Genomic DNA, 24,299 nt, shown 5'->3' with positions numbered 1-24,299 from the left:
CGCAAACAGAATAAGGCAGAAGCGGTGGTATGTGACTTCTGACCAGGTCCTAAAAGGCACTGTGGCTTCCTGCTTGCCCTCTCTCTCCTGCATCACTCACTCTGGGTGAAGCCAGCTGCCGTGTCGTAAGGATGCTCAAGCAGCCCCAGAGAGGCCCACGTGGTGAGGATCTGGGCCTCCAGCCAACAGTCACAAGACAGCCATCTTCAGTCAAGCCTTCAGATGGCTGCAGCCCTGGCCGACATCCTGACTGGAACTCTTGAGAGTCCCTGAGCCAGACCACCCAGTTAAGCCGCTCCCAAATGTCTAGCCTGGCTTCGCTGTAGGGTAATACATGTTTGCTGTTTGGAGGAGGTAACCTCCTGACTCCACCCCCCCAGACCCTGCAGCTGAAAGGGAGCCCCCAGGTCTGACACCAGCTCATGGTTAGAGCCTCCTCCCGAGGCGAGTCCCGCACGCTGCAGAGATGCTGGCTGTCTACTCACCTTTCCAGGTCCTGCAGGTGAAGCAGCAGGTACACACTGTGGGGATGGGGGCACCATCAGTGATAGCCCCCAGTTGACAGGAACCAGCCCCCAGGCAAACCGGGAGGTCCCAGGGAGGTGTGGGGATCCCAGTGTGTTCAATACAGGGGTCCCAGGAATGTGGGTCTCTGTAGAGACACTGAGGTGGCGGAGGGGATCATTTCAGATCCAGCTTCCTCTCGGGTGCTAGAAAATGACCTTGCCTGGCCCACAGAGGTCAGTCCTTGTGTCCTACAGCCCAAGGATGACCTTGCCTGGCTCAGAGAGGTCAGTCCTTGTGTCCTGCAGCCCAAGGGAAGGCAGAGGGTGACGTCAAAGTTTCCTCTGAGAAATAACTCCAAGTGTGCCTGCCCAGATGCCCTTCCTCTCTCTGTCTCCCAGTTCAGAATGACCTGCAGGAAACGGACCACTGAACCCTCAAAGTGCTCAAACAGCTAATTGGCTGCTACCTTACACAGTCCATTGGTCTTGGTGCACATCTGGCCCTTGGTATGCAGTAGGTGCTCACTAAATACAGGCTGTCTCCAAGTTCATGGAAGGCAAGGATCATTTTTTCAACTCCCTTGTACCCTTCCTGGGGTTCAGTGCCAGACTTTCAATAAATGATGTCTGACAAAACGCCTCCCAGTCCTTTCTGCAGGGTGGGCGATGCAAACTGCATAGTGCTATTTTACACCAATGGGCCTACATTTTTATTTTACATAAATTGTTATATAATATCTTATTCCATTTTGTACTTTTTTCACTAGGCCTCGTGTTCTCAAACTCTACCTATATGTACATTGAAACTGTTGCTTCCAACGCTGCACACAACTCCACGGGGGGGGCAGCCACCGCGTCTTGCCCATCCTCTCCCAGCCTGCCTGCAACAGGTGCTACCTGCCAGGGCTTGCAAATAAGCCCTGTGACTTGTGACTGCTCTCCTCACAAGCCTAAGATGTAGGAGGGATAGGGATTCTTGCGCCTTTTCTCCAGAGGAAACCTGAAGGCAACTGAGCTCGTTTTCTGTGCCAAGGTCAAATCCTCTGATAGCAGCCGCCTGGGGTATCATTCTGAGGAAGGTTCTGAGGCTGAATCTAGGCCCAGAGGGAACAAGTGTGGTGACTGCTTGTTGACGTCTGCCTCGCTGTGTTGCATTTACCGTCTCTGCGCAGGCCCGGGGTCACTCAGCCAGGATGGAAGCCCAGACTGGGGGCCGTTTCCCCGACCCGACCATGCCTGGCGTCCGAGGCTGGGTGCTGGGAGGGTACACAAAGCTGGGTCTCCTTTGGCTGACTCCCTCCCAGTCACCCGCACCCTCCACTCTGGGGTTACGACAGCCCCAGAGCCTCTGATCTGGGTGCTTTTGCCCCACGCCCAGACCCTGGGCCATCTTTCACTGGTCTTTCTTTCTGAGATGACTTTTATGTTAGGCCCAGAACAGCCAGGGCGAGGGGCAACGGTCCCTGCCCTCCCTGCTAGGTCAGCACCTCCCTTGCCGGCCCCCTGAAATCACAGGCGCCACGGCCAAGGGCAGGCAGTGAGGAGAGCAGGTCGTGTGGCAGCACCGCAGGCTCTCTGGTTCTCTGCAAACTCCACCTGCTTGGCCCGCACACCTGCAACCAGAGCGCTGCCCCTGCCCCACGGGGCACAGCAGAGGACAGAGGGCAGCAGGGTCAGAACCAAACAAATCAGCCCAAATCCGCTTCCATCTAGTGATTGTCTGGGAAGATGTTCAAAGCCCAGGGGATGCCTCCCATCGCCTTTTTTTTTTTTTTTCCGTATTGAAGTATAGTTGACTTACAATATTATATTAGTTTCAGGTGTACAGGTGCAGTAATTCAATATTTTTATAGATCGTACTCCGTATACAGACACTATAAATAATGATGGCTATATTCCTATGCTGTGCATTGCATCCTTGTAGCCTATCTATTTGATATCTGGTAGTTTGTAGCTCTTAATCCTCTCCACCCATTTTACCCCTCCCCGCCACCACTCTCCCCTCTGGTAACCACCTGTCTGTTCTCAGTATCTCTGAGTCTGTTTCTGTTTTGTTATATTCATTTGTTTGTTTCATTTTGTAGATTCCACATATAACTGAAAACATACAGTATTTGTCTTTCTCTGTCTGACTTATTTCACTAAGCATAATACCCTCAGGTCCATCCATGTTGTCACAAATGGCAAAATTTCATTCCTTTTTATGGCTGAGTAATATCCATCACCTTTTAGATCCTACCAAACCTCTCTCTTTCCTAGTTCTGAAGCTGCCACGAATCATCCACCAAGGGGAGGTGTAGGCAGGAGGCCTGGATTCCAGTCCTGTGTGGCCTTGGCACAGTGTGTGACCTCTCTGAGCCTACTTCCTCTGCTTCGTTCACCTCTATAATGACAATATAGACTCTAAGAGGGAAAGGGACTGTAGGGCCACCTAGGCCCATTTCCTAGCCAAAGCAGGAATCCCTCCCTAGAGCTTTGGTATATGACTATTGGACTTTGGTTTGGGCCCTTCCAATGTCAGGAATCTCACTGTCTCACAAGGCAGCCCATTTCTGTCCTGGATACTTTCATATTATAAAGTACTTTCGTAGGTGAGTTAGATATCAACAAGAAGAACAAAACTGGCAGCAGCTACGACCTCGAGTGCCAGGCATGACCCTAAGCACCTTTACATGGATTAATATGGTTGAATCCTCACGACAACCCTACAAATGGGGCTTGTCATTCCCTGTGTTTAGATAAAGAATCTGCGGTGCAGAGAGGATAAACAGCTTGCCCAGGCCACACAGCTGGTAAGTGGCTACCCCCTTGGAACTTGACCCCACTGGTTCTAGCTCTGCCCACTGAGCCTCAGAGAACTGGGGCCCTTTTTCTTCCAATGACAGCTTTCATTTGAGGCTTCGTAGCCGGGAAGCTGACCGAGGGTGGAGGCGATATCTAATTGCATTTCGCATCCCTACTTCTGCAACGGTGCCCAGGAGGTCAGAAGCTGTAGATGCTCAGGGAAACCTGATGGCCAGCAGGTGAGTGGAGAGAAGGCCCTGGCCTAGGAGTCAGGGGGCCACAGGAGAATGCCACCGGCGGGCAACCCTGGTGACAGCTCCCTTCCCTGGGCCTTTGTCCCTTCATTGGCAAAATCAGAGGATTAGACTGCGTGATCCCCAAGGTCCCCTCCTGCCTGGCCTTTTGGGATTCCATGCTAAGTTCCCCTGGCACAGGGACAGGGTTCCCCTACCTGAGGTAGACCTCACCCCCATGGCCAAGCCTCCACCTCCCCAGCCCTGCTAGGGTTAAAATCTCTCCCTTCCAACAGAAAAGCCACATTCTTCAATCCTGGGGCCGGGGGTAGAGAGGCCATTCCTGAGAGGGTTGGAACCTGGCAGACGCTGGGCCGGGCCCTGAGCCGTTCTCCTTTCCCTGGAAGGGAGCATGGGTTGTCATTCCCAGGGCAGTGGTGAGGCTCCCTCTTTCCCATCCATATCTTAGACCCTCAAGTCAGGTGGGGCCTGGAAGGAGCCCAGGCACAGGACTGAGATGCCCCTGTAGGCTGTACCTCACAGCACCCAGTCTAGGTCTAGGTGGCCTGGAGGTCCCTGTTTATACATTTAAGGGCAGGCTAACCACCTGCACACGTCACAGCCAGAGATTCCAATAGTGGCCCAATTTCAGCCCCCAGGCTCAATTTCCCAGCAAGGTGGAGGGGCTGAGGTGATGATCCAGAACGATCCCCTGCAGCCCCTTCCCCATCAACCTTCTGCTGGCAGCAGCAGTGCTCGGCTCCCGAAAGCCAAGCCCCGTAATCTTCCCAAGGAACAGTCTGGGAAACCCTGAGTCCTGGTCCAACTCCATAGCCCTCTAATCCCTGCCCCTACCTTCCACAAGCCCGAAACCCACTGAGGGATCAGACGTCAGTGGGTCCCAAATGTGGCTGCAACCTCGACAGCATCACATACCAGGGGCTCACCCTAGGCCTACTGAATCCCCCGGTGGGGGGGCCCAGGACTCTGCACTTTTAAACAAAGTTCCAGGCCAATCCTGGCCCAGGTACCCCTCTACCAGGGGTAGACATCGAGGTAGAGGTGTGGTTTCCGTAAAGCCCCGGCCTCCACAGGAATTAGACCTCAGAGCTAGTGTGGTGTTTGCATGTGGCGGCCGAGGTTATGCATGGGGCATGGTGGCTCAGGGAGGGGAGGAGATGGTAGAGTGAGAGGCAGGACAGGAAATACCGTGCAGGGAAAAGGGATACCGTGCCGTAAGCCCTGGCTGGGTGGGAGGAGACACGCAGGTGCTCACGACAGGTAAGCCCTCCTGGGAGTGTGGGGTCAGAGAAGAAGAACACAGAGAAAGCTGCCTTGGTCCAGGTCCAGCTGGGCCTGTCACCTCTAGGCTTGGTCCAGGTACTACTACTCAACCCCCCCACCCCCTCCAGATAATCAGATGGAGGAGATGGGGCCCTTTGGTGCAGGTGACCTAACCCTGCCCCCGATCAGAGTCCCCAAGGCCAGCCCTCTGCCCTGGCCCAAGTGGTGCTCTGCCCCTTGGCTGGCCTGGCACGGTCTGATGGACGTCTGTATGGGTGGCGAGTCCTTGGGGCAAGGGCCCTAGGGGGGCCTGGGTCTCCCTTCACGAAAGCAAGGCCTACGAGGTGGAAAAGAGGGGAAGGGAAGTGACACCTACCTGAGCTGCCAGCGCTCTCGGAAGCACTCCTGGACATCTTAGGCTGGCCATGTTTGCCGCTGGCCCGCCCGGGTCCCGGTGGCGGGGGGCCTGAGGGAGCAGGGGCGCCGTCTCCCCTGATGGTGGAGAGATCCTGCATGCTGAAGCTCCGGAGTCTCTCTGATAAGGCACCCTGTCCCTGGACACAACACAGGACGGGGCACACGTCAGAGGCCTGCCCCACAGACCGGGGCAGCTGTGGCGGGCGAACGCAACCGAGGCCAAGAGGGGGGCTCTGGCGGTCAGCAAGGTGGAGGTCAGTCCCCTGGAATACTCTGCAGAGGGGCAGCTGCCTGGTGTACTTGCAGGGAACACTGAGGGGGTCCAGGCCCAGAATGTTCTAGGGCCTCCTGTGGGCTCAGGAACTGCTCTTCTGGCTCCAGGCTCCTTCCTCTCCTTCAGACGCCCCCCCCACGATAAGCCCGAGCCTCAGCCAGACTCAGGGCCGAGGAAACGACTGCTGCCTTCGGTTCCTACTCTCCAGGGCTTGTCTGCGGCTTCTCCGGCTTTACATAAATCAAAATCCTTATAGAGCTACATTTTGCTCAGTTCCCAGGACACAAGGATCTGGCTAGAATATCAGAACTTAATAATCTATGTGCTCAGTCCTTACTCTTTTCAAAGGAAATAAAATGCAGACAGTATTTTTTAAATGTATGACAACAGCCATTTCTTTTATCTGTTCACATGACTGTTCATGAGTCACACTGACTGCCACTGTCACACTTGAGCTCCATAGAATACCCAAAGGTAATGAATCAGGAAGGAAAAAGATGATATTAAAAAAAGACACACACGCAACAAAACACTGTTGACCGTAACCATTTCTTATTCTCAAGGAGCCACAGAAGCTGTCTCAGGGGGAAACTGTTCTTTTGTTTAGGAAAAGCAAGATCAATCCATTATACTTATGAAAGGGAAGGGCCTCGCCATCTGGATGAGAGAATCTGTCAAAGTGAAAAGATTATAAGGAAGGCACAGGGATGACAGCATTGCTTTAGGTGTGCCTCAGGGGCTGGAGGGGGAGACTTGTGTTTGGGGGAGAAGGAAACCCAAGGGCGGAGGGGCTGGTAAGGACACGTGGATTATTGAGAACTGGGCTGGGGTTTGGAGCAAGAGGTGACAGGCAAGTAACCACTAGGCAAATTGATAAACGTGGGTATCTTCAGAAACACTCATGGGCATGCAGACTTCCCATAGGTACATGGGGTGCATGGATCGGGGGCGGAGGTATTTTATTTGAATAATGAAGGAAAGAGTAGTCCTAGAGGGCTAGAGGACGTGGGGACCATAGGCACCGCAGATGGAACAGAACCAACAAATCAGCACAAAATCAGCGAGAGCAGCTAACAAGGGCTCTGGGCTGGGGGGTGGGATTGATGAAACCAACAAGGGCCATGACAGCATTAGTTAAGAGGCTTTCAGAGATGGCAGAAGGGTTTGGAGATTTTTTTTTCACTTTACTTAAATAGTAATGAAAATGAGCCAACAAAGCACAGTAATTCACTGAAGTAACTTTAGCAAAAGAGTCAGTTAGCTAAAGGAGCAAACGCAGAATGAGTTCATTAGAGGCAACGGGGGAAGACAAAGGAGCTTGCAGACAGTTTTAGAAAAAATGTCAGAATGAAACAAAGATGCATTAAAATATGAAAATGATAAGTTCTCAGCCTACCAAAGATATTTTAAAAACCATGTCTCCAGGAAACTAACAACAGCAGAAAGAAAACTATTTAAATAATCAAATATATATACAGGACTTCCCTGGTGGCACAGTGGTTAAGAATCCATCTGCCAATGCAGGGGACACGGGTTCGATCCCTGGTCCGGGAAGATCCCACATGTCGCGGAGCAACTAAGCGTGTGTGCCACAACTACTGAGCCCACACACCACAACTACGGAAGCCTGTGCGCCCTAGAGCCCACGTGCCGCAACTACTGAGCTTGCGTGCTGCAACAACTGAAGCCTGTGCGCCTACAGCCTGTGCTCCGCAACAAGAGAAGCTGCCGCAATGAGAAGCCCGCGCACCGCAACAAAGAGTAGCCCCCTATCGCCGCAGCTAGAGAAAGCCCACGTGCAGCAACGAAGACCCAACGCAGCCAAAAATAAAAATAGATTTAAAAATAAATAAATAAAATAAAATAAAAAATATATACAACTAGAATTCTAAATCCAGGCAAAGGGGTATTTGGAGGGCATTATGTGAGAAAGGCAGAAATCTCCCTGGTTGCCTCAGATACAGCTCCTGAACGATGGTAGGCAAGGGGTTTGAGGCTTCACCTTCTAGACGTAACAGCTGGGTGGTCTTTGCCAAGAAAATGAGGGGGGAGACCCGCTCCCCAGTATAATCCCCTCCAAATCCATCAGCCAATGACCCATGATTATTCTACTCAGAAACATTCAAGATGACATCTAGGAACTTCCCTGGAGGTCCAGTGATTAAGATTCCGTGCTTCCACTACAGGGGGCACGGGTTCAATCCCTGGTCGGGGAACTAAGATCCCACATGCTGCGGGGGGGCAGCCAAAAAAAAAAAAAAAAAAGGATCACTTCTGGGAAAAAAACTAGGAGGGGCTTCATGATTCTAAGTCCAAATAAATGGTGGTGGACTAACTCCTTCCCTGGGTCTGGCAGCTCTTACAAAGGCTCAGCAATGTATCTGAGGAAAAGAGGCAGCAGGCATCACACATGTCCATGACCATTTCAGCAAAGCACTCAGTTCCAGTCCCAGAAGCCAGCTGGCCTGCTCCAGTATCACTAGCATCATGAAGACAGGAAGTGGCAAAGGTTAGGAAAGAAAAGGAGATAATAATAGCTCAGTATCGACTGAGTCCTGTCTCAGAAGAAACCACGGCAGCATGGATATAGGCTCTTGAAAACAAATTAGCCCGTACCCATCAAAACAATCTGAGACGGTTCAAATCAATATAGCCCTTTCGGCTGTAAACCTCTCAGCCCTGCTCAGTCTCTACTCCAAACCTCATCTCCATTCACTTTCCACAGACCTTATTCCACCGGCCGATTCAGCTCCGCTCTGAGAACCTTCGTTTTCTTATTCTGGGAACAGCCAAGAGTGGTTCTCTGGTATTCTGCAAAACTGGGTTCCTTATTTTTGGGAAAATAAATTTGGACTCCCTAAATTTGGAAAAGCTTAAAAACATATTCTATAATTCAATGAGCCACATACTAAAAGCTTTGAGAAGTCGTAGTGTTTTGGGTTGTTCGACTCAGCATATCCCAAATGTATTTGACCACAGTGGGATAGACTGTTAGCTGACCATCCAAAAGTCATTCCCAATTCCGTTCTCGAAATGGTGAAAAAAAAAAAACAGATTTCCCAAACTCCCTCCTAGCTATTATGCATGGCCATGTGATGCAGTTCTGGCCAATGGGAGGTAAGGGGAATCTGCTAAGGGATTTCTGGGAAAGATATTTTCTCCCTCTCACATGCAGGAGAAAGGCCTGACCCTGCTCCCTGCTTTCTGCCTTTGAGTGTGGGAACTGCCACCTTGTGACAAGGAGACTCGCAGAGACATCCACCCGGAGCCTTGGCATCACTAAGTCACTGGAATACCGACAGTGCCCATTTACTCCTAGACTTCTTGTGGATAATTATCATCAATTACAAGACATACATTTTTTCACCTCTGAAAACTGGGGAGGGTCTTACGGTTGCTGTTGCCTTGTCTTTGTTGTCACTGCCTACACATGAATGCACTGAGTTGTTATTCCCCAAGGCATGACCAGACAATGGAAACTCCTGACTGTTCACTGTTAACAAACCATTTAAGACCCAACTGGGACTTCCCTGGTGGCACAGTGGTTAAGACTCCGCCCTTCCAATGCAGGGGGCTTGGGTTTAATCCCTGGTCAGGGAACTAAGATCCCACATGCCGTGCGGTGCCGCCAAAAGATTTTTAAAAAAAGACCCACTTGAAGAAGGAATCTGAGTCTAGGTTGCCTAAAACACGTTCTACTGACACCTTCTAGTAAGATGAAGAAAGTGGCAACATCGGAGCTGGCAGAATGGGTATCAGCAGCATGGATGAAAATCTCAGAGACAAAAGCTCTGCATCACCGGCGCTCTAGAAAGCAGAGTGATGTGGCCACATCATAAACGGATACTGATGAGTGGAGCTGAAAAGCGATTCAGAAGAATCAGATTCCGAAAGTGAAGGTTAGAAAGACTTCAATCAATTTATGGTGCCTATATCCTTTATTGCATATACAAAAGTGACACACAGAAAAATCTATGTCTAAAGACTCCAAAAGAGTCTTTTTAATAAGTCGAAGTAGATGGGACTTCCCCGGTGGTCCAGTGGTTAAGAATCTACCTTCCAATGCAGGGGATACGAATTTGATCCCTGGTTGGGGAACTAAGATCCCACGTGCCACGGGGCAGCTGAGCCCACGTGCACTCTAGAGCCCAGCCTCATGGGACCAGAAAGGAACACACCCACAGCCTTCCATGAAAACTAATCTCCTACTTGTATTGTCATATTTTGACTTCTTTATTCCCCACAGTATTATAAGCAGGGTCTACCCAGTTTTGTTGTGGCTGCTTGTTTACATGCTGTTTGTTTTAACAGACTCACCTTGCTTTTTTCTGGGCACGTCAACAACATATGGCCCAGTGGCTCTCTCAGCTGGGCTCCTAGAGCCCCAGAAATCCCACAGAAGTATCTTGGGGGCAGGGGAGGGGAATCTATTCCTGACTACTTTAATCTTTTCTTTTTCCTGGCTAAAACTCTTAGAAAATTGGACTTTAAGAAGTAAACTGTGGGGACTTCCCTGGTGGCACAGTGGTTGAGAATCCGCCTGCCAATGCAGGGGACACGGGGTTCGAGCCCTGGTCCAGGAAGATCCCACATGCCGCAGAGCAACTAAGCCCGTGCACCACAACTACTGAGCCTGTGCTCTAGCGCCTGTATGCCGCAACTACTGAGCCCACGTGCTGCAACTACTGAAGCCCATGCACTTAGAGCCTGTGCTCCGCAACAGGAGAAGCCACCACAACGAGAAGCCCGCGCAATGCAACGAAGAGTAGCCCCTGCTCACCGCAACCAGAGAAAGCCTGTGTGCAGGAACAAAGACCCAACGCAGCCAAAAATAAATAAATAAAAGTAAATTTAAAAAAGTAAACTGTGTCACTGAATTTTCTATTAATCTGAGATCTTTTCTGTATTTTAATTTTATTGATGTAGTTCTTCATTTGTATTTAATTACTACATTTTTCTAATTTTATAGATGGATTCAAGATATAAACCTTAGGGACTTATATGTACTTTTATATACATATTTATATGTACAGGTACTGTAAATTTTTTTTAAATTTTTACAATTAATTTTTATTGGAGTACAGTTGATTTACAATGTTGTGAATCTGAGAACTTTAATTCCTCATCCTTCCCCCAATTTGTAAGGAATAAGAAATCCATGTAGCTAACACACAGCAAATTTTCTATATTTTGATGCTTTTCTTAGTCAGAGGAGGGAGTGTGTTCCTGGGAAAACCTTAAAAAGCTGATATTCTAAGTAAAACAATTTACCACTAATAGAATACCTGCCATTAGGGCCCACAGAACCCCGATTCAACAGTTACTAAGTTTGGCTGCAAGCCCTTGACGAGGTCCTCTTTTCCAGAGGGACACACAGGGGAAGGGACACCAGTGACAGGGACACAAGTGACAGGAGGGGGCTCCAGCAGAGCACAAAGTTTAGCCCACCTCACCTCACATGGTTTCTACTGCCTTCAACTGATAACAATGAGAATAAAGACAAAAGGCTTTAGTGAGTCAGGCAGTTGATAACAAGGCCACCAGCATAACCACATTTCCCACTGGCGATTCAAATATTTGAAAAAAAGAAAGAGTTAGAACTTCCTTCTAAATTCCCACAGGGTTCCCACCTCGCTAAAACAGTTAATCTCTACAGCTATACATGCTCCACGTCGAGGCCAAGCAGGCTCCTTCTCAACATGCTGCATGAAGGCAAGGGCCTCGTTCGTGACATAGAATTGGATTAACAAACAAAAGAGAGCGAAAGGATTCTTCCCACTGTAGCATCAATCGTCAAATTCAATTCATTCTCCAGGCATGAAACAAACAAACCAAAAAACCAAATAAGTTAATTGCATGTTAGATGCTACCAAATCAACACAATAAGAGGCTCTGGGAGGAGGCTGACAGGGCCTCGGCTCTGGGATTAACGCACATGTACACACACAGCTGTCGGGAGGAGAGACACCTGGCTCCGATCCAGACCATGGGCCAGTGGGCACAGGTGGCTGCTGGCTTCCATCCCCGAAGGGTTCAGTTTGGAGTTAGTCACATCTCTCAGCGGGGTTACCTGCCCTTCTCTGAGGTCCAAAGAGGAGACAAAAGGAAAGAGTCGAACCACCTGATAAAAGGGAAAAGAAAAAAAAAAGCCATGGGCACCAAACCTACAAAATGGGTTGAAGGGAGCCATGCTGCCCTGGCCTCCTACAAGTCACTCACTCACTCACTCACTTCTTCATTCCTTCCTTCGCAGCCAACGCTGCTGGAGAGTTCCTGAAGCGCTGAGTGAAGCCCCGCAGGGGAAACAAACATGAATAGGAAACATGACACGGTTCCTACTCCAAGGTTCTCCCAGTCTGGCTGAGGCATCGAGACACAAAGGCGTACAAGACAGCAAATGACAGACGACAAAACATACGACAGAAGCTCAGGGGACGGAGAGAGAGTACTGTTGGCTAGAATACCCGGGGAGGCCTCGTCCAAGAGCTCAGACTTGAGCGAGGCAAGGGCTGCACCATCAGAAAGAGAGGGGAAGGACATTGTGGCCAGACAGTGGTTGGAGCCAAGGTGTGAGAGTGGAAAACCCGGGTGCATTTGGGAAACTGAGATTGAGCCAGTCTGAGGAGAAGAGGCTCGGGTGCCGGTGACGAGTGGGAGATCAGTCTGGAAAAACTGTATTTTGCCTGAACTTGGACTTCGATGAGAGCTCCACTGAAGGTTTCTGGGTAGTGAGCAAAGTGAAGACAGTGGGATTTTAGAGTCATGAGAACATTCTGGACACACTGCGTGGCACACATGGAGAGCGGCCCCCGGTATCTGCTCTGCCTTCCTTCCTCAGGTTGGAGCTGGGCACATGGATGTCTGCAATAAAGACCGGAAGTGCCCCTAATGGGAGATGAAGCGCAAAAATGAACATTAACTGGTGAGGGAAGGCCGGTTGGGGACACTGGCCAACACCTCAGGCCAGGCTGGATCTGAGGTGCTGACAGCAGTTGCTGAGGAGATGAAGACCTGGATCTGGGAAGCGAGACAGTAACAGCACACAGATGAGCAGAGTCCCTGTAAAGCAGAGCAGGGCCTGGTCATCTGAGCCAGGCCAGCACCCAGGTGACGGGGTTTGGGGGTCACCGGGAAGGACTCCACATGCAGCAGCTGTCCAGCCCTCATGTGTAGAAGGCCACCAGTGAGACCCAGCCGGAAGCTCTGCTTGGTCCAGGCTTCCTCCTTGGAGAGGCCAGGCCCTGAGGGGAGGTTAAAGTTGTGGCAGATCTCTCTTCAAGGAGTAGGAGTCGGGTAGGGGACCCAAAGGTGGGGCATCCAACAAGTTTGCTCAGTGAAAAGTGGAGCTGCGTTTACAACTTCCCACTTTATCACAGTGATACGCTTTATTTGTTTTGCTTTTCAATATCCTAATTTCTTTTTACTGAAGTACAGTTGATTTACTATGTTATATTAGGACACAGTGATAAAGCTTTAAAGAAACTATCTTTAGTCTCTTAAGGTAACTTGTGACCCACCACCTGCATTTAAGTGTGGCCCCAGCCTTGCCTCAAGGCAAAGTGGGGGTCTGCCTTGGGGGCAGCTGCTGGCTGTCTCTTGCATATGAATGTACCTTCCTGACTCCTAGAGGTGTTCCAGATAAAACGGTCAGAAGCGCAGGCAGACAACCTTAAAAGTACCCTGGGCTGGGACTCGCTCTAGAATTCTCAGTGGCAGACAGGCATCCCTCAGGCTCTCAGCCATGGGGCCTCAGGGCCTGGGGGTGTGATCCAAGCAGAATGTGGCCAGGAATTGTCAGTTCAGTGTGTGTGGAGGGGAGGGGGCCATGGGGGTGTCTGGAGTGATGCAGGAACACAGGACTGGGAACTGAAGTATCGCTCTCAGCCCAGCTCGGCATCCAACAGCAGCATGACCTTGGGCAATGGGATCTCGGTGTCCTCCCCTGTGGAGTAAGTGGCACCTAAGGCTCCTTCCTGTCCTAACAACCCACAGGTTGACATTCCTCTCTCTCTCGGTGGGGTTTGGGGCAGGGGCTTACGTGTTATATAGACGCTGCCACTCGGACACTGCTCTCCTCAAGGCTGAACGAGGAGGCGGAAGTCGGGCCCAGAGCCCGACCGGATGAGGGACCTGAAGCCCAGGCTGGGAGAGTGGCTTGCCCAGCGCCACACAGCACAGGCAAGGTGGACAGGGAGGAACAAGGGCACAGGCAACGCCCCAACTGTGCCCAAGCTACCGCACCACAGAGAAAAGACGGAAAGAGATCCGCACAAGCAGGAGACAGCCTCCTCTCCACAAGAGTCTGGACTGTAAATAACTTTCCAATGCCAGCATCGGACTTGTTTCTCTTATTGGTTCAACAGTGAGTGAAGATCATGGTCAACCTTAGAGAGCAAACTGACACAGGAGAAGTGACCAACAGGTAGCCTCAGCATGAGCTCTGCCTCCTGGGAAGTCTCTATGGACATCGACTCATGACTGTTTTGTGGCAAAAACCATTATCATGCCCATTTTGCAGGTGGAGAGGCTGAGGCTCATAGAGGTGCAACAGCAAGTGGGGGAGGTGGGGGTTTTTTTGTTTGTTTTTTTGGCTAGGCCGCATGGCATGTGGGATCTTAATTCCCCGACCAAGGATCGAACCTGCACCCCCTTCATTGGAAGCACAGAATCTTAACCACTGGACCGCCAGGGAAGTCCTGCAGCTGGGATTTTTTTAACCTGGGTCTGCATATTTCCAAAGCCCATACTTGTTGCTAAGCATTGCTCTCCTGGCTGTGACAGCTAAAAATATGAACAGCCATCCTTCACCCCTTTACCATTTACTGTGCACCTAGTAGGGGTGCAGATAAGACATGGATATAAATGACTACAAGAGGGCCACTGGGGTGCCATGAAGTGAGAGACCAGTTCCACCAGGAATCTAAGGAGGCTGCTGTGAAGGAGGTGGCTCTTGACCTTGAAGGGTGGACAGGATTTCAAACAGGTGGGAACAGGGGCAGATGAACTAGCATCAGTAGAGGCAGGAAAGGGAAAATTCTAGAAACAGCAGAGTTGCTATTTCTAGAACAGCACTGAAGGTGTTGCTGTAAGTACAGTATACAAGAACCAGAAAGGTCAGGAGAGACTAGACAGGAAGGTTGGGATCAGGGCCAAATGCACAGGCCTCAAACAGGAAGGGAGAGTGGCAGTGACCCCTTGAGTGGCTACTGCAAGAGTCCAAGCTAGAAGGGAGGGTGCCTGGAAGAGGGCCTGGAAGGAAGGAAGGAAGGAAGGGGTATCAAATGGGCAGGACTCGAAGAGTCAATCGGAGGAAGGAGGAACTCAAAGATGACTGAAATTTGGAGCTTGGGGTCCAGAGAGGATGGTGATTTTGTCGTCATCAGAAATTTGGGACACAAGAGCAGGGATACACTTGGAGTTAGAGAGATGCTGACTGAAGGTACCAGGAGACAGGGAGGAGATGTTCAGAGAACCAGAAATGCTGGACTTGAGACCTGGGAGAGGAGCCGATCTGGGAACCAGGAGCAACAGGTGGTGACAGCTGAAGGTGAGGGAAAGGATGAGTGGCTCTGGGGTGGAGAGGAGAGCAAGGTGGGGCCCTGGAGAATTCCCCCCAACACTGAGGGAGTGACGGGAGGAGGGAGGGAGAGCCAGGAGACAGAAGTCAGGGGGGGAGGAGGTGACCAGGAAGGAAGGTGCATCACCACAGCCAAGTGCTTTCTCAGACCTCCTAGGTTTCAACCAGGCTCTTATCAGAGGTCAGGCAGGCAGGTGGGCTTCTCTCTTTCCACTGGGACCCTCGATGCCTCCAGCTACATATGATCTCCACAGACAAACTTGGAACAGAGATTTGGCAAGTAATATCAGACCGGCAACTCCGCCTTCTGCTGACTTGTGAGACTGAGTCTCTTGTTTGTTTCAATCCACCTCACCATCTATGGAGTGGAGTAAGGCGAGGTAACATTCCAAGTAGAAACATCGGGAGGAAGACAGGGTGTCGAGGAACAAAGGCGAGTGTGGTAGAACCACAGTGGACAAGGCTTGCTTGGTGCTGCTTCAGGTTTTAGAAATAAGCTCCAGTGCAAGCTGATTTGTCTGGGAGGGAAGTATTCCCTACCCTTTACCTAAATTTTTTCAGCAGGTTGTCCATAACAGTTTATGTAATCTTGGTGTTTAAATGGTTGTCATGGTGAACTCTAAATATTAATTTTATGTTACACAGTCCTTGGCTTAAACAGAAGAAAGAGGGCTAACTTGACATAAGCTAGCGCAGAGGCTGGGAAATGTTCCTCTGAGGGGGTGAAGGGACAAGCATGAAACTTCCTAGAGTCCTCAGCCACTTAGATTCAGCAGACACAAGTGTGCGAAGCCAGACAAGGGAGACACAGGGATCCAAAAGGGACAGCAGTCTTCTCTTCTTCCTTGGACATACATTCAAAGCATGAGTGGATACAGGGAGGTTTTATAAAAAGAAAATTAACACCTGCCCTCTGATTAATCGTAAACAGGTAGTTTTTGCTTTTGTCTATTGTGGGTTTTTTTTTGGCAAGAAAGAAAACAAAGGCAAAGGCAAACAACTCCAGTCTGGTCAGAAGCCCCAAATCACTAGGCTTATGAACTTTCCAGAATGAGCTTCTGGTTCCAAGAATAAAGTTCCATGTCGTTTGAAAGCAGTATTTTTATTCAAGCAAGAGGTTTAGATAAAGCAGTGATGGATAAAAAATAAGGATCAGAGGGAGAGGACACTTTTTAAAACTATGTTGAACTGTTTAAAGAGTTTGTTTTTAAAGCAAAATTGAGTGGGAATTTTTTTTTTTTTTAAATGAGTGGGAAAACACTATAATTTATCTCTCTGTGATTGTGCCTAGGTGTTCAGATGCTAGGGCTATAACCAAGGCTGGGCTATACCCTGGTGGCCACTGACCATAACTGCAGGCAAAGTACCTGAGCTTTGGCTGGCAAGTCAGCAAAGTGGAGGTCACGGTGTGAAAGCAGAGCCAGACCAAGGGAGAAGATGAAGAAACGGAAAGATCCACCATGGGCAATGCCGTAGGCTGAGTCTCCATCTGCCCGTTTTCCTCGTGAACCTCATATACAGAGGCCCCAAAGGGCCAAGTGGGTAAGGGAGGGGCCCTTGTCAAAGCAGAGCACTGCAGGTGAGAAGATGGAAATAAGGCAAAGGAGAACCCAAGAGGCTTAACAGAAGGCTTGGGACAGTGCTGCCCAAGAGACCTTTCTGCGATGGTGGGAATGTTCTATCCCTGTGTCAGCCACCAGCCACACTGGCTGCCGAGGACTTGAAAGCGGGTGAGTAAAGACTGAATATTAAAATTTACTTAATTTCAATTAATTTAAATAGCCACACGCGGCAAGTGGCTACCATTTTGGGCAGAGCAGGATTGGAGGCAGCAAAAAGTTTATTCTTCAGATCCATCAACAAGGTTTAATGAGTGCAAAACACCAGACAAGTCAGCAAAGTTTGGTTTTGGGTTTTTTCTAAGCAAGAAACAAAGGAAAAGAATCCAGAGTCACTCATGGCCAGAAGCTCACGATCTAACAGGAAATACTAGATTCTAGGGGGGAAAAAGCCCACACGCAATCTGGGGAAGAAGCATCCCTAATTCACAGAACGCCAGCTTTACTTAGACCAGCTGTCTTAAACAGGTGACTTTAATAACACTATTGTCAGCACTGGAACCGTTCTAGGGATAGGATCTCCAGGGAAAGTAAAAGGGCATTAGTTTTCAAGTTATGAGACAGGTCAAAAGCAAGATTGGTTTACCAGGCCTGAGAAGTGGGAGGGTGGAAGAGACCTAGGATATGGTTCAAATGTCAAGGGGAATAAGGTGGCCTGGATACCTCACAGTTTGGGGGGATTTTTTTGAAGATTTTTTTTATGTGGACCATTTTTCAAGTCCTTATTGAAGTTATTACAATATTGCTTCTGGTTTTTTTTTATGTTTTTAATTTTTGGCCACGAGGCATGTGGGATCTTAGTTCCCCGACCAGCGATCGAACCCACACCCCCTGCATTAGAAGGCGTAGTCTTAACCACTTGACCGCCAGGGAAGTCAGTTTTAAAACTACCTGACAGTTTTAAAACACTTGATCAATTGGTTTTTCTCACTATTGTTTCTCTTCCCGTGAGAATGTGTTTTGCTTAACTAATGAGTTTCTAGAGTATTAATTTTAAAAAGCGAGAGATTTCCAATTCTAGTCTTAAAAAGACGTGGGGCTCAATATTCCCTCTGGGCGGAATTACTGGCTGGGAAACAGCTAATATCTCAGCTCAGAGCCAGCCAAGAGACTAGGGACACTTAGAAAGAAGGTACTACCGATGTGTGTCCCTAGGAAGGAGACAGAGCAGCTTTTGCTGAAAGAAAAAATGTATCACTACTTCCCGGGGACAAGGATTAGACCTTGGGGAAAACTGGGGGATGGGCTGGGGGTTAATAGGCCTGGGGAGAAATTTCCAACGTGTAATTTTGTTTGTTTGTTTTAGCTTTTCTATTCTAAGATAAAACATTAACATTAATAACAACTTATATTTGTACAATGATATGGTTTACAAAGCTTCTTCACACTTCATGATGATCCAAAAACCCTGCAAACATTCATTTTTTTAGAGAAAGGGCTCTGGGTCCAAAGTTATAAGGAAAAAAAGGATTAACTAAAAGTGTAGGCAGAAGATCTTTCATTCTTCTGGTTAAGTTCTGCAGTTTCCTCCTGGGGAGCCATCAAAGGATGGAAAATACAGCAGATGACGAAGGAGTGACCGCCCTCATCCGGTCACCTGGTCCCAGCCTCCCTTCAATCTGTCTGAACTCAGAGGGAGGCTCTCAGTCCCCTCACCCTCTCTCCTGCAGCTGTTTGGCTAAATGTAGTGGATATTTACAGTAAGAACTTGTAGGCTGAGGGTGTTTTCTGGGAGGAGACAGGCAGGGTCCAAGAGATGTAAAATGGAGCCATGAGTAGGGCGACCATAAACTCCGGTTTGCTTGGAACAGACCTAGTTTCTACCTGTTGTCCCAGCGTAATAATTACAGCGCCGTTTCACTCTCAGATGTGTCCTGTTTGAACAGTATATGGTCACCCTAGCCACTGTGACTGGGCAGAGTGTCTTTTTTTCACAAAATTGCTTTGATTGTTCCCCGGGGGGTAATCGACAAGGTTGTTCTGGACGCAGCTTTCTCATTCTCAAGGTTAATGCTTGTAAGGAGCTAAATCTGCATTCCAGGAATGTTAAAAAAGTTACCTGTTTTAACCCTCATCACCTGTGGTGAATGGTTCTGGATGGGCCCTCAGGCAGCGACCTGTAAAGAGTTGGCTGTTTGTTTTATTTACTTATTTTTTAAAATATATTTATTTATTTTATTTATTTTTGGCTGCGTTGGGTCTTTGTTGCTGCACGCAGGCTTTCTCTTGTTGCGGTGAGCGGGGACTTCTCTTCGTTGCAGTGCAAGGGCTTCTCATCGAGCTGGCTTCTCTTTGTTGGGGAGCAAGGGCTCTAGGCGCAGGAGCTTCAGTAGTTGTGGCACACAGGCTCAGTAGTTGTGGCTTGCTGGCTCTAGAGCGCAGGCTCAGTAGTTGTGGTGCACAGGCTTAGTTGCTCTGCGGCATGTGGGATCTGCCTGGACCAGGGCTCGAACCCGTGTCCCCTACATTGGCAGGCAGATTCTTAACCACTGAGCCACCAGGGGAGTCCGAGTTGGCTGTTTAAAAATCATCTGGGGAACTTGTTAAAAATAGAGATTCAAGGGCTCACTGCCTGAGATTCTGATTCAGCACATCTGAGAATCTGTTTAAAAATGAAAAACAAAGCTTCCCAGGTGGTTTGGATACTAAAGCCAGATTTGAACCCAGTGGTAACTTATCATCCTTTGGCCGCGGCCTGGAGTGGTCCATTGTTACTATGGAAACCACTGATCTATCCCTCAGCCAGGTTGAATTTTACTTCTTTTTCTTTTCTTTTCTTTTTTAAAGTACACATCTGTTTCAAAAACAGAGGGCATTATTTTGGGGAAAGAAGAGTGTTTTCTCTCTCAAGATATTTAGAGAGGAAAAGCAAAGCCCCCACAAGGCAGAAAATTTTCTTGTCTGAAACCAAATTCAGCAGGAAGCAGGCGTCCCTCACTACTTTAGCCCAACTAGAAAGAACTAATGAGCAGCTATTTTCTGAGGCAAGTTTCAGACTATCTAGAGCTTCCTTCAGGTTAGTTGTAAGGTGCCCGGCTGGAGGCCTAGGCTCACGGGCTTCCCCGGTGGTCAGAGGGACTGGCGGTGACTGGCCAAGATGGTATCAAGACTCAGGAGGTTCTAGCTTGAGGCAGACCTGGAAAAGGATGGCCCTACAGAATTACCATAAGAATATAATTTACACACACGGCTGAGTGGCCTGGTGACCGGTACTGAGCCACCCTGATAAATATACCACACTGATACTCTACAACTGAGCTGAGAAAAGAGCAGTAACCTATATTCCTTCAGGTGCAGAAGCAAAGATGGGGTGGGGAGAGGGCCTGGGAGGCTTCTGTAGCTTTATGTGGCAAAGTTAGCCTGATGAATTCAGAATTTAGCAATTCTGAGTTCTCTTTTCTGTCAGCTTAAACACAAAAGCCTAAAACGACTGCATCTCAAACAGAAGGATCTTAGAATTCACTGCTCTTTGTAAATCCTGATACATCTCCTCCAGATACCAAAGCGGAATTTCCCCTCCAATGATACTCATTGGGATTCATCACTTTGCCAGCTACTATTGTACCTAAGGTGGACAGGGACCCTCCAGGTACCAGCGGAACACTTCACTATGGTTCTGTGTTACAGAAGCACCTGGTCCTTCTCTGAAATAGGAATCACTCCCCTTTGGTTCTCCTGTCTCCCCACCAGCCTTTGTCTGCAGAACTCCTTGACTTTATGTGGAAGGTGCTTTTCAAACTCCCAGCCCTGTGTGCTAAGTTTTTCTCCCAGAAATGCTCCTAAAGTGCCTCTCCCTGGTTCAGGGCCCAGAAAACCCAGCTCAGTCCCCTGACCCAACTGGCTATCAACACCTTCCATCCCACCATCCACTGGGAGCCCATGGAGCACGAAGATCTGTATTAATTGTCCTCTTCCAAACCCTTTCACAGCTCTACCCTCTCTTTCCCCCAAACCCTCACATTGCCACCCAGGATTCATAGCTTCCCTTTGCTAATACAGCTCACCTCCCAACCACTGTATCTCTCCAGACATAAGCATAACTGCCTTTCCTCCACCCTCAGCCAACTGTAGACCCCTACTGTACCTCTGGATTTGGAGGAAGGTGTTGTCACCAGGAAACACTAGGGCAATCTGCTGAATTTGCTCTGAGAGTAAACATCTACCAATTTAATTTTTCAGGGCTGAGCACATAACGAGAAATCGACAAAGTGACAAGGAGAATGTAATGGGAGAGGAAGCTGGGAAGGAACACAGAGGGCCTTTGAACAGGGCTGGGTGGAAAAAAGAAGGAAGTAATTGCTTATATCACAATATCCCACAAGACCAGTATTTATTTCAAACCTCCTCTACCTCTAGTTACTGCTGCTACACATATCATTATCCTCCCGGTTTCAACCACTCAACTTATTCTAGGACCCTGGGTTCCTTCCCCTGGATCTGTGGGGCCACGTGAGCATGGAGTGCACCCATTCACTCAGGTAATAAGTCTCTGCACCTGTCTATTTAGGTGACTCTCCCAATGCACCCTAGGAAATTGCAGAGAAGAGCTCCCTCTCCTCCCCTTCTCTCTTCTCTGCATCCAAGGATTACACTCCAAGTACTTTAGAGGTTCTTGAGACCCACAGATGAGCTTCAGGGGCTCTAGGAACCTCTCAATATTGCATAAATCATTTGTGTGTGGGGGTGTGCAGTTTTCTGGGGGCAAGATTCACCCTTTTTCCCCTCAGATTTTCAATGGGACCCCAAAAGGGACGAGGAACCTGATCGGTCCTTAGCCTGTCTCTGGGCAAGTTACAGCCATGGTGGTCAGGTCCCAGCATGGTACCTTGGAAGCAGCCATCACCGCCGCCGTGGCCGCCACGTTCAAGCCTCGCTTCCCAAAGTGCACAAGGGCATCATAACTTCGGTCTTTTGCTTGGACCAGGCAATCATCGATTTCCTGTCAAAGGAAAACAGAGGCACACTGAGTTGGAAAGCTCAAATAAATCTCTGTTCTTTCTCCCTTCTCCTGGGCGCTGAGCTTGGGGGCTTGTGCCCAATCACTCATTCTCTCTGGCATTGCCACTAACTGGCTGTCAGACCTGGGCAAGAACTTAGCCTCTATTCATGGTTCTGTCTTCCGAAAAATGAGGACCCTGGTAGCACCTAAGTTGTGGAGCAAGGTGAGGATTACATGCAATCATTCCAGAAAAGCACCTGACACAGTGGCTGGTTTCAATAACCAAGAACCATTGTCATCTTCCTTATCTCAAGGAGGTCAGGCCCCGGCAGCTCTGAAATTCTGTTATTCCATAGTTATTTCATACGATACCCAAATCCCTCGCCATGTATATATCGATGGGAGGGATTAGGACATAGAAAGAAATAGGTGTTATTTTTGTTGATAGAGAAGATCATTTTACAGATAACAAAATAAAAGCAGAAATTAGAAGTCATCCAGCATCATACCACAAGGTAAAGGTGAGGTGGGAAAGAGGACTGACATCTACTTCAGGGACCGAGACCAAGTAAGATATTGGTTCTGTTCAAATTTGAATCAACGTTGGCTCATTCTTTTTGTTTGTTTGGTTTGGGTGGTTGTTGTCACTGTTTTAAGAAAACAGTTGTTTTGGAATCAGAGGAGCTCATTGCAGAGTTCAGTCAATGACACTTGCCCTGCATTTCATTTGAAGTTCAGCACATCGGTGCACTTCCTTCCTGCTTTGGGGTATGCAGGTGGGCAGTCAACCCCCTGCCTTGTCCTTGTTTAAGCTTCTTCAAGAAGTCACCACACTAAGTTTCCACTGCGACCCCTGGCCGACTCCAGAAGTGATTCTTGGCAGCGCTTAAGAGTCAGTCACCTTCGTTTCAATGGAAATTACACTGGCAGCTTCAGGGTAAGTCCAGCGTTTGGAGAAAGGGAAGTAGGAAGAATAGAGATTTGATAACCAGGTCGAGACAGGGATTACCATTCCTCAAAATCCACTCTCTGAGACGGGAAGTGTGTCCTAGTTCCTAAACAGATTCTCAGAAACGTCTACAGGAGCCTGCTCATTCAACCGATGTACTCAAAGGCTTCCCCTGGAAGTCCAAAGTATCCAACTTTCAGAAGCAATAGAAATGAATGTATCAAGCCACCAACAGTGCTCCTAATTCATACTGTCGGATCCGACCACACAATCAGTTTAGAAAGTCATATAATATCATTAATGAGTTATACAATGTTGGACCCAGTAATCCCAGTCCTGAGAATTTATTCTAAGATAAGAAGTCAACAGAAGGAACTATATACTATGTGTGGTGATTGTCGTGGGTCATTAGGAAGACCAAGTGAAAAAGGATGCTATGCCATCATGTCTAAGATCTCAGAAGATAAATATTGCATCTGCTCAGCTTTTTTGTTGTTGCCTCTTGGTTTGGAGTGGCTTTTTTTTTTTTTAATGTACGCTTAAAATTTTATTTTAAAGAAACGTTTCACAGACTGGATTGAACTTTAAAAAGGAGCTACCAAACCAATTAATAAGACAGAGGTCATGTTTATTTTAGTGGTCTCGGCATCTATTACTGTATGAGATCTTAAGAAAACAATGGAACAATCCATTGAAAACAAATCCGGCAAATTACGTTCAGTGGAGATGTTAAACAAAAAATAATTTTATAGACAGTGACATTATCTTATAAGTAGCTTAAATTTCTTTCCAAGAGGTGTAAGTTGTAATTCCCCCTTGAATCCTTAGTTATTGTTGACCCCTTCCTGCAATCTCTCCCTATCTTATTTTTTCCATCTCTGACAATAGACAAACCTGCATTTTCATTTCAAGGATGTATGTGAAGTACTTTGAAGCGAAACAAACACAAAAGATAAACAGCATGAAACAAATTATTATGACTATTCTCATTAATACTTATTGACTGATAATTACTAAAGTAGCAGGTATTTCACTGGTAGCATACATTTTATCATTGAGCAATAAAGCAAACATACTAGAAATGTATTATATTCGAGTCTCTTTTAGTAGCTATCTGGGTACAAGTTCAAATCATTTAATCTCTCTAGGCTTCAGCATTCCTGTTTATGTTAAGTTTTTAAAGTATTTTAATAGTCTATGTAAAAATCCTATCTGCAAAAGGATAGGGGCTGAGCCTGATGAAAGGAAGGAAATTCAGTTTGGGGAGTTGAATTATGAGTGAATCTTTTCTGCTTTTTGTTTCAATGTATGGCAATGTTTTACAATAAATAATGATGAATAACATCCTTTGGAGAATTTCACCACTATTTCTAAACAGGTCATAAAAATAGACTTAAAAAAGAAAGATTAGAAGGAACGAATGTTGGAGGGGGGAAATAAGAGTCAATTAAGAGCCTCCTGCAATAAAACAACCTGCCTTTTTTTTTTTAATCACTTTTAAAAATTTTTTCACTCGCTGGAAGGAGTGCAAGGCAGAGCAACATAAATTACCTTTTCTTTTGAGGACAGCGTGGGATGTACAAACTTCCTATAGAGGAGGCTGGAGCCTTTTGTGTAGGGAGACAGCAGCCAGGCTACAAATGCTATTTTTAGTTCATAATAGAATGGAAACCTGGAGAGAGACGAGAAAATACACATTCCATTAGGTTCTCAGCAA

At 48.0% G+C, this 24,299-nt stretch overlaps 1 protein-coding gene across 2 annotated transcripts in view; it reads right to left on the bottom strand.

Annotated features, from left to right (window-relative positions):
• Positions 1 to 24,299, bottom strand: part of REEP1 (receptor accessory protein 1) — a 109,475-nt gene that overhangs the window by 8,239 nt on the left and 76,937 nt on the right. Inside the window, exons 4-7 of one of the 2 annotated variants that reach the window (XM_029232491.1) lie at positions 24,134 to 24,254; positions 21,520 to 21,633; positions 5,184 to 5,361; positions 486 to 521 (exon numbers count right to left, since the gene is read on the bottom strand). In XM_029232491.1, coding sequence (XP_029088324.1) covers positions 486 to 521; positions 5,184 to 5,361; positions 21,520 to 21,633; positions 24,134 to 24,254 — 449 coding nt within the window. The remainder of the gene's footprint in view (positions 1 to 485; positions 522 to 5,183; positions 5,362 to 21,519; positions 21,634 to 24,133; positions 24,255 to 24,299) is intronic. The other variant, XM_029232492.1, reaches the window with a different exon arrangement.

This window comes from Monodon monoceros, unplaced genomic scaffold (genome assembly GCF_005190385.1).
Source record: "Monodon monoceros isolate NGI ecotype Baffin Bay Population unplaced genomic scaffold, NGI_Narwhal_1 Super_Scaffold_19, whole genome shotgun sequence".
In the NCBI taxonomy this organism is placed as follows: Eukaryota; Metazoa; Chordata; class Mammalia; order Artiodactyla; family Monodontidae; genus Monodon; species Monodon monoceros.
Note: the sequence above shows the minus strand (reverse complement) of the source record. Positions and strands in the feature narration are given on the sequence as shown.